At 42.8% G+C, this 10447-nt stretch overlaps 3 protein-coding genes across 3 annotated transcripts; 2 read left to right on the top strand and 1 right to left on the bottom strand.

Annotated features, from left to right (window-relative positions):
- The first annotated feature begins 2492 nt into the window (after positions 1 to 2492).
- On the top strand, positions 2493 to 3205 carry LOC128739602 (gametocyte-specific factor 1 homolog). Its single transcript, XM_053835098.1, has 4 exons — positions 2493 to 2512; positions 2572 to 2761; positions 2817 to 2981; positions 3041 to 3205. Exons 1-4 carry the CDS (start codon positions 2493 to 2495, stop codon positions 3203 to 3205), a joined length of 540 nt encoding a protein of 179 aa, XP_053691073.1.
- A 415-nt stretch (positions 3206 to 3620) lies between these two features.
- LOC128743812 (protein PET117 homolog, mitochondrial) lies at positions 3621 to 3971 on the bottom strand. Its single transcript, XM_053840485.1, has 2 exons — positions 3862 to 3971; positions 3621 to 3794 (listed from the first exon to the last, which is right to left on the bottom strand). The coding sequence occupies exons 1-2, from the start codon at positions 3951 to 3953 to the stop codon at positions 3635 to 3637; spliced, it is 252 nt and encodes an 83-aa protein (XP_053696460.1). The 5' UTR covers positions 3954 to 3971; the 3' UTR covers positions 3621 to 3634.
- A 207-nt stretch (positions 3972 to 4178) lies between these two features.
- LOC128741834 (erythroid differentiation-related factor 1) lies at positions 4179 to 8402 on the top strand. The gene is made up of 5 exons (XM_053837919.1): positions 4179 to 4294; positions 4351 to 5333; positions 5392 to 7245; positions 7307 to 7627; positions 7693 to 8402. Exons 2-5 carry the CDS (start codon positions 4351 to 4353, stop codon positions 8312 to 8314), a joined length of 3780 nt encoding a protein of 1259 aa, XP_053693894.1. The 5' UTR covers positions 4179 to 4294; the 3' UTR covers positions 8315 to 8402.
- The last annotated feature ends 2045 nt before the right edge of the window (positions 8403 to 10447 follow it).

Below are 10447 nucleotides of genomic sequence, written 5' to 3'. Positions count from 1 at the left end.
GAATTCCGAATTGATCAAGTAGATATGTACGTCTTATTCTAAATTTCAATAAAACATTCTGATCAGTACTAATCCCGGTTAAACAGTTTTAATGAACTGAGCCATCGCCTCGGTGCTACGTTCTGAATAACCAATTTTGATCAGATTTTCTATTCTGAATTCTGATTAGCTATACATTCTATCAGTATGGAACCAGGGTGTATCAAGAATTTCTTTCCACTGTACTCGGTTCTGGGCCACTCGTCGTCAATTCGCTGAGTGTTTCAACACACGCAAGACGGCTTCAACCTGGTAGAGCCATCTAACACCCCCCCACTCATGGATTCAGTGATGGAGATCTTGATGAGAACGGATTTCACTTCCATTCTTGCGACGTGGCTGGCTCGCCATACTCTCCTACATTTCGCCAGGTGTACGCTGCGAATCTCTCCAAGTACTGCCTGCAGCTCATGCCACTCTCCGCTTTGCGTTTGTACTCCGTCAAAAATAGGGTACGAGAGGGTATGTTCGTCCTCGCCCTTAATCCCGCTTAGGCGCGGCAGAAATCGAACAAAAATCTGGCAGCGAAAAACTTTTTCTGCCAGGCATTCTGCCGGGTTTCTGGCCGCCGTCATCCGTGAAAACTAGCAGAAATGCAACAACCGATTCTGGCAGAAATTTCGCCTAACGGTTTTGTCTGCCAGATTTCTGTTCGATTTCTGTCAGCCATGTCGAACAGAACCGATACCGAAACCGATTCAACCGGTTTGTTTTTTTGCGTAACTTTTTGGTTAAAAAAAGCTGTCATCAAAAATAAATGCAACACATACATACATTTGCGCATTTTACACTACTTTATTGTTCATTCTTACGTTCAGCTTATTTTTGTTAGTTTTCGGTGCATTTCAGAAGCTGAAACCAGATGAGCGGGACCTTCGGTCTGCAAACAAAAAGAATATACTCGGAGCACGCACGTTATTGGAATCGACCATTTAAAATGTTTCGTGAGGCTTTAAAAACAGAAACTAAATCCCGCAGAAACTGGTTGAATATTATTTTCTTACCTGTACTGCAGAATTGCAACATTAGGCAGCATCGTGTGAAGCACGTATCCCAAGTAACAATTTCAGGCTGATCAAACGCTTTTATAGCTGATTTTATTCAACCTGTGGCTGATCTATGGTTTAGGTTTAGAAATGAAAACCTTTTTCCAGCTCTTAAACATCTAAATCTGGTGATTTTATCAAGCTTCAGGCTAATTAATAGCTGCTTTCGAAGCTGCAATGAAGCTTAATAGAAACGTTTTTGCACTTTTAAATAGCCAATTTGCGCAATGCTGTCAATTCTATTTTTAGAATGAGAAATAGTTTTGCAATCTACTTTTCCAGTCGCTTAATCAACGCTTCATCAACCTTTATGCAGCCAAAAAAAAATCTATTTTTAAATTTAAAAAAATGGAACGCGTCATTTTTATTTCGCCGTCAACGCGATATTTTTAGTTTCGAATAACTTTAATTCGAACAAGTAAGCTAGCTAATTAAAAATGCAAGTCTTTTTTCCGGCAATTGAACCCGCCATCTTTTGATCCATAAGCACTCACCGTATGACCCGCCCCATTTGCATCTGCAGAACAGACAGTGAGAATATCTTTACACCTGAAGCCTAGCCCGTCAAGCGTGAAGCAGTCGATAATGTCGATAACTGACAAACTTTTGCTGTCAGCCGAATTGCGAAATTCTATGATCTGACAGTATGTGTGCTGTGAGCCGAATGAAAACTTGGTAGAAGTTTGTAAAGCCACTTTAACACCCTTAAGCAGACTTAAAGTAGTTTGAAAGCTGTGAGCCTAATGAAAGCTTCCACTCTACATTTTAACACCTTTAAGCAGCCGTAAAACGGTTTGATGTTTATGGCTGTTTAGAAGCAGATTGTTTAGCAAAAAAAATCCGCTATTAAGCTTTATTATCAGCTTTTGGGAGAGGACTGGTTTGAAAAACTTAAAGTAGCTTACACATCGCTTATTTAAACACCATTTGAGCGCTTACTTTATGCAGCGTTGATCGCCTTAAACCAACCCGTAAACAGTCATTGCTCTTGCAATTCAGCTACCGTTGTTACTTGGGATCTTCCGTTTTAAAATGTCATTTTTGACATACAGAAAAGCGAGCGAAAAACGAAGAAGACGAACCGGTTCTGAATGTCAAATTTTGCCGGCGCCATATTGATTCTGTTCGATTTCTGCCGGGCATCCGAATTTTTCCTAAGCGGGAAAATGGCTGATTCGTTCAGATTCGTTCGCGTATCTCTTGAGCTTGACAGTCTTTAGAAAAAACTTATTGGCAACCCTGCGCTAACGGTTTTTCGTGTTTTTCTTTTATTTCTTTTTTTTCTAGCGCGGAGCGTGGTCCGGTTCGAATCGATTTCATATTCATAATTCATTTCAGTTCAGTACAACACCGTTGTATTTTGGCTAATAAAGTTTTTTGTTGCCAATAAGCGTAATTCCAACAGAAATGAATCGTCAACTGTTGAGGTAAGTACTTTGCATTTAGTATCATTTTCAGCTTGAGTCCACACAATTATTGCCTATAGTGCAGAGCACAGCGATTTGAGTTTGCTTGGCTACGAGGACATTGTAGAATGTCCATATAATCGAGCCCATCAGATAATGTCCTTCCGGATGCAGACGCATTTGTTCAAGTGCCGAAAAAACCACAAAGATTTGAAGTACGTCAAGTGTCCGTTTAACGAAACTCACGATATGCCGGAACAAGAGTTGAAGGTAACGAATTTCGATTTTCGAGACGCACCAGCTAACAATTTATTCTGTCCTTCAGTTTCATTCGAGCGTTTGCCCTGATCGGGAAACTTTCGACCGATACAAGTATTGCATTTCAACATCAGCTGCGACGTTTGCTCCAGAGGTCGCAGCAAGCGCCCAAGCAACGACGGAGTATACGTACAATCCGAAGGATGATATAGATGAAGAATCGTGGGAGACGGTAAAGGATCGTTGTACCGCCGATTTTCGTTTTTAATGAAACGATCGTTTTTGTTTCAGGGCTGTAAAGTAAGGCCATACAATCCGGCTGCCTACGCGCGTCGCTCTAATGTAATTAGAAGGTGCACCGGGATGGCACCTTCGGAGAAGAAGGCGTTTAAGGAGGCTGAACGTCAACGCTTGGCAGAAATGGGACGCGTCGTGCCTCCCCGAGGCGAAGATTAATGTCGTTTCCGTTTTTGCGGTGTAGCTTTTTTGCACCAAAACTGTTCGTTTTCGATTTTTCGGCTACACCATTGCTACACTTTTTCTGCACCAGCTATACCAGAAAAAAAGAGTGTAGCTGGTGCAGATCGGAAAATATCCTCCCACCCATACCACATCACTGCTGCTGCACCACGAGCGTTCGTTTATCCAGCGAAAAGTGTTGCACCAAACGGAGTAGCTACACCGCAAAAACGAAAACGGCATAAATCATTCGATTCGACTTATCCCTGTGCGGTCTGATGATGATACTCTAGTTTCAGTTGTTACAGTTACAAACCTATGGTTTTCATAGCACTGCATTCGAAATTTCCGAATGCAAGTCAATAAATATGGTTAATTAAAAATAAGATCTTTATTTCAAAAGATTGAACTAGATAACGAGTTGTTTCATTGGGTTTTCATCAGTACTGTGGATTGCTCCTCTTGTTCCAATTGTTGCCTCAGTTGCTTGGTGCGTTCGATTTGCTGCTGTAAATTGTAGGTGTTCTCGATTTTCCTCTGCTGTTGTCGCTGAACGTCTCGTATGACTCCTTCGTGCAGCTTCGCTCTACGGAAACAAAACACGGAGGTAGATGGAAAAATTATGATCGATTTAAAATATGCACACAACAAACCTGTCGTAGTTTTGCCGGTAATGCACATATCCTATAATGCCCAAGGAACTTACGGATGCACCCAGTAAAACGATTTTTGAGGTCGCCGACATGGTAGGGCCTTTGTTTTTGTTTGCAGCTTGCAGGCCGATGTAAATTTTTCCGACAAAAAATAATGACAGCTGATCAGAAATAAACATCGAAGAAAGCACGGATGGTCGGTTTTCCAGTTTCACATATCATAGCGCTGCGAGCAGAAAAAATTAGCTGTCTTCGTTTTGGTTGTAAAGTCGATGTTATCAAATCATTACGCTGTCAAAAACAGCTGGTGGATCACAAATCAAATAAAATTCTCGATTATTCTTGCTTTTACTAGAATTTTGTCGCATTTAAGTAGTTGAGTGGCAGAAAAGTGTATTTATCAAATATTTTATGCTTTGAATAAGACGCTAAGGTAAGTTGTATGTTCACACATCAATCGATACAAACTTTATTCGTTACTATTTTCAGATGGAAGACGACCTTGATGTTTGCACAATACCACCCGGTGGTGAATCGGAACATTCCGTAATCACAGAATCACTGGAAAAACTAGAAAAAGACGAAGTTAAGTCGAATGCGATTGTTCGCTTCTTGAATGTGCAAAGCACAGCACCGTTTGCCAGATTAAAATGTAACACCGATTTGAATTTGCCACCTTCGAACTGGTTGAATAATTCGGCCAATTCCTATGGACTGGGACAGTTTCTTTCCCAGCAGAGAGGCTTCAGCAGCTTTCGGATGGCGAACATGTTTCCCGACTGCGTTGGCGGTGTGGATGTCGTTTCTGATGCGGAAAATATAAAGCGGCTGCTAAAGTTGCCCTACTCGAGGAAAAGTGTCATTTCGATGATAGTTCATCGGATTGAAAACACACTGCTGATTGATGAGTTTGATGTGGCTCGTTACTTGTTACGTCAAGGGGAGAGCGAGTGGCAGTGGTTGCGGTCGTTTATATACGAAAATATACTGAACAGTTTAAGTGACAGTGAGAAAAAGCTTTTCATTCATACAAAATCACGGGAAGCACTGGCACATAAGTATTTGACTTCGAAATTTCTGTACTACAGTCTGCGAGCTGACGAAGAAGGTGAGCATAATGAAGAGAATGAGTTGCTGGTGGATGAAGACGCGGGATGCCAGAAGTTCAAGCCACTACCGCTGGCGGGACCGATCTTACCCGAGCCAGACGAGGAAGAAAACTTCCCAGATCCACGTCATACGAATCACGTATTTAATCGGAATGTTGTGTGGACCTTCGAGGATATTCGAATGTTGATTGGCACCGATATGCCCATTTTTGGTGGAGCAAACCGTCCATGTATTAGCCTGAGATTGAGAGACGAGACCAAGCCGATCAACGTACTAACCGGTATCGACTATTGGTTGGACAATTTGATGTGCAACGTACCGGAGGTGGTCATGTGCTACCATCTGGATGGTATTGTTCAGAGGTTAGTAAAGAGTGCTTAAATGTTTTTTATATACCTTGTTAACAAATTATTTTTCCAGATATGAACTGATTAAAACAGAAGATTTACCGCAATTGGAAAATTCAAGGTTCTCCCCAAAGGTGATACGAAACGTCGCTCAAAATATACTGGCTTTTTTGAAAGCTAACGCCACCAAGGCTGGCCATACTTACTGGTTATTTAAGGCCAAAAATGATGATGTTGTGAAATTATATGATTTGACTACGCTGTGCCAAAAACATGCCGCGTGTGAAACGCAAAACGAGGAAGAGATCGACGAAGAAGATCAGAAAAATCAAAATCCATTTACTATTCCCGTGGCCATGCTGCTGTACACTGTTGCTAGAAATATGAAAAATTCACCGGAAGGAATATCGGCAACCAAGGCCGGTGCTATCAAGATGCTGCTAGATAATTGCATCAAATTGTTGCCGAAAGAAAAGTATCCCCAGATTGTGACTTCCTCCCATTACATTCTTTCCGATCTGCACATCCCAGCGGAAACGGATCCCGGCTCTCCTAAGTTTAACACTACACTGGATGTGGATGATGAGGAATTGGACGAAGAAACGGATGCCAGTGCTTCCCCACAGCCGGAAGAATATGGGCCAGATCATATTAACAATCGGCTAGAAGCGGCTATCAAAAGCATTGAGGAAACCCTCCAGGAATATAACGGTGGCAATGGAGGCAGTCGATGGCGATACAACGCAAGACCACCGCCATTGGTCGGTGACATCGAGGAACGTTGTGAAGTTGCCCTGCAACACATTGCCGATGGGTTGAGCTGCTTACAGTATTTCGATAGCAGTGAAGAGCAAAAATGCAGAGAAAAAGAAAAGGCAGAAGAAAAACGCAAAATATACCACGAAGAAACTCATCCGAATTTGGCAAAATCTGACGATCCGATTCCGCTTCCGTACTGTCCACTCAATCCAGCACCACAAATGGCCGATTCTGACGTCCCGATACCCATGGGTTGGAAACCGGACACAAACGGAAGCAACACGAAGTCGTGTGAAGTCGGCAAAAAAGTTTCTAAGAAGAAAAACAAACGGAAAACCGACAAAAAGAAAGCGATCGCGGATGACACCTCGACTGAAATCGATGCCCGGTCGCTCTTGCTTAAGGGTGAAATGGGAGTTATTAAATCGTGGAACGTCCACTTGAAGATTTTGCTTTTCGAAAAGGCATGTCTTACCTATGCAACGCTGGCGGAGTGGTTTTACTCGTTGGAGAAATTTGGAACTTCTCTCCGCTTTCTGTATTCGGCGGTACGTTGCCAGCAAGTTGTTACCAAATACATATCGTGTGTTTCGTCGCAACGTGGACTGCTGCTTGGTCGGATAGGTGACTGTTTCTTTCAACTCACCAAGAAATGGGACGACATTCAAAGTCACTTGAAAGAATTTAACGAAGAAAGTCGAATTGATCAATTGATTATGGATGAATTGGTGAAGGATATTGGTGACGGCGTGGAGCAGTCCCTTCCTGCACCGGCGGACAACATTGAGCAGCTCATGATTACCAGTTGTGGTTGCTACGAGGCAGCTCTTGCTAGCACTTCCAATAACGACGCAAAAGACGAGTTGAATCGACGATTGGGAAGTGTTCGCAATGAACTGGGCGTTAAATATATGCATTGGGCACAGGAAGAGTATCAGCGGTTTTGGGAGTTACCGGAGGAAGAACGGGAACCATTCGAGAAGCCACAGGAAGAGCCCTGCAAGGTTGAGCCACTGTATCAGGTGCTGGCAAAGAAATCGTACGATTCCTTGCAGAAAGGAGTTGCTCTGTTTGAGGCAGTCAACGATAGCACCAATCTCGCGTTTCTGCTCTGCAACATGGGAAGGTTTATGCGGTTCCGGGCGCATATCCATCTGATTGGTGAAAGGTAGGTAAATTTGTATATGATTTTAGCACAAAAATACTTATATTTTTTCTACTTTGCGCAGTCCAAACAACGTAAATCTCCAGAAAAAGTTTTATAATGAAGCATTTACACATTACCGGCGAGCACTAGCGGTGTTAGGATCGAAGAAGAAGAATCCTGACCTGTGGTCACTGGTAACGTGGGAGCTATCGACGGCAACATTCAATTTGGCGAAACAATTGCAAGATTACAGCGAAGCAGACCGCCATGGAAGGCACGATCAGGAAGAGATAGAACAAGAGGTGGTTGATATGCTCCAGAAAGCTTTGAAAATCTGCGACCAGGAGCAAAACGGTCCACGGCATGTGCTGTATGCTTTCCGAGCAGCTTTGATTCATCATAGGTGAGTTAGTCGTTTTTCACGAAATCCATTCTGAATCATATATTATGAATCATATTTCATCACAGAATCGCATCCTACTATCACTTTTCGTTCCGTTCCGCTGCCGAAGAACATCGCCGTAAAACGACCCTGCAACTGTGCAAGCTGCACTACGAGAAAGCAGCGAAAATGTTCGAAAGTCTTAGCGAACCCCAAGAGTATTTGCAGATTCAGATGGAACGCATTGCTCTGCAAGAGTACCAGTGCGAGCTAGCTCAAACGATTCCGGCCAAGCTTAGGCTACTTCAGCAGGCAGTCGATCTTTGCAAGCAGAGTCAACCGATGATCGAGTGCCTCTGCACCTCGAAATCCGTGGTTAGCACAACTAGCAACAACATAGATTTTGAAGAAACTCAAAAGCTTCTCGAACTGTTCGAAAAGCGTCTCCAAGTCATACTAAAAACCATAGCCAAACTATGGCTACTGTCGTCGAGTACGACAAAGAAGGGTGAATCGGACCGGCAAGCCACGCACTACAAGGCGCTGTTTGGATTGACCTTACAGAAACGACCCGCGGTATACACTGCCGATGATTCCACGCAAGGCAGCTCCAGCTCTGCCTCGAACAATGTGATTAAGGAAGTTGCCTTACACTTAGTGAATCTGCTACAGAAAATTTGTGATTTAGATAAGACCAATCATGGGTGAATTCGATTCCGTTGAATTCTTTTATTTCTCGTACAATGCAAAGCTTGGCAACGATTATCAGTATCTAATTTGCGTAAAACAACAATAATAAAGCTGTTTACCATTCGATGACATCGTTTTCTGTGCTGTTTTTATTTTGTAGCGTCCGAAAAAAACCTCATAAATCTGTTCAAATTAGGTTACTTACTCATGGCAAGATAATTGGTTTTATTTGAACAACAAAAACTACAACATGATATGACGATGCTGTTGATTTGTATATCGTTCGCAATTTTTTCTTCCCTCAAGGTTATGCTGTCTTCAGTTTAGAAGCTGTGCTAAAAATAAGATTACTCATTTTACCTCGTCCCACCGGTAGCATTTTTATGAATGAGTAAAGACTCGCGTGAGTAGATCACACCGAGTCCTACTTACCGCATTTACTATGCTGACACATGCCAGCATTTTTTCATAAGAGTCGGAAGAATCTAACGCAAAAAAACGAAATTTTCAAGTTCGTTCAACAGAAGCTTAAACAGTTGTCCTTCGTCATAGACATGCGACCTCGCTACTTTTCCTAGAATTCGGAAAAAAACTAAAATTCCCTTTACACGAACAACACATCAGTCGAAGTATTTCCGTTTTGGCATCGTTTACGGAGACATGTGCTATTTTGGCACGCTCTTTGCATATGATGAACTGAGTAGCAGACATATGGAAAAATCCCGCTCAAGTTCAAGGTCATAAACTAAAGCGAAACTGTTTTCGTTTTCTTGAAACATAGGCAATTAATTAGTCGCGACATTACTTGTAAATTAATTTACTTTCACGGAACACTTAACATGATGCCGTTGATCCGCGTGGTGAGGTTCTTCATATTCAATGTTACTTCTGGTACAAAAGCAAACCGGCAGCGGTGAGTTCGTTGCCCTTAGCAACTTTTTTTAACCGGATGGACGGCCACTTCAAAATCAAAGAAGTCGTTTTTTAGAGCGCTGTGCCTGTTTGCTCTGCGGTTCGAGGGTTACCCAATATCAGAGTACCATGCTCATCTGCAACCCAATGTTAGCAATGTCGTTGAAATACAAGACGAATAGCAAAGAACCCAGGTTACAGCCTTGTGGCGCTCTAGAAATAAAGGTAGTAAGAGCAGTAGCATAGCTGCGTAGCGATAAAAAGAGGGACCAGCTGAGTAGGAGCTCTTCAGTATCCAGATCAAGAGCACCCCCGGGGAAATCCAACGGATCAGCGCAGCTGTTTCAGCATTAGATTGTGTGGTATAGCCAATGGCGAATGATCAAGAAACAATTCGCAAGATTAGGTAACTGCTGATGATTTAGTTTTGCTTAAGATATCACCAGAAGAAATGGATGAGCTTTTCCTTTTCAAGTTTACGAATATCCAAAACTTTAGGACCATTCGCAAACCGAATGGTCCTTGCAGTAGGTGTTATTTGTAGAGAGAACTACGATACGGTAAGCATCACCGGATTGTTTGAAAGCGCGTCTATTTTGCGGTGCTATTTCGTTGCTTACGAAATACTATAGTCACTGTTTCGCGTTTGGGTGCCGTTTCAATCTGCGCTGACGATAAGCGATGACTGTGAGAACGACCGAGCAATCACTATCCTGAATGCCGCATGGACTTGAGAAAGCCTCGTCATTTTTCATCGACTGTCGCCAATAACCAATAGATTTGTGGGAAATTGCTCGGCTTCATGGAGGGTCGGTCTACAACTGACCAAACCTTCACCTTGCGACAGATCCTCCAAATGTATCGCGAATCCCGAATCCACACGCATCACCTATTGATTTCACAATATGATAGTGTAAACCGACAAGAGCTATGGAAAATCCTGGACGAAAACGGTTTTCCGGGGAAGCTTACTAGACGATGGATGGGAGTGCTGTGTGAGAATTTTAGACGGATTTTCGGACTAATTCGAATCTCGCAGTGAACTTTGACAAGCAGATGGTGTTGCCTGTCTTACTTACTAACTTATGTGTCCATGTGCGCATGGATAAAGGGATAAAATCAGAGATCTCCACTACTGACGGTTACCTGTCGCCAGGGCCAGGACCTCTCGTCTACAGCCCGTTGGCGTCGCCATGAGCCTCTAGGTCTGCCTCTTCTACGTTGTCCTTACGAATTTCA

This window comes from Sabethes cyaneus, chromosome 3 (assembly GCF_943734655.1).
Source record: "Sabethes cyaneus chromosome 3, idSabCyanKW18_F2, whole genome shotgun sequence".
Lineage (NCBI taxonomy): Eukaryota > Metazoa > Arthropoda > Insecta > Diptera > Culicidae > Sabethes > Sabethes cyaneus.
Note: the sequence above shows the minus strand (reverse complement) of the source record. Positions and strands in the feature narration are given on the sequence as shown.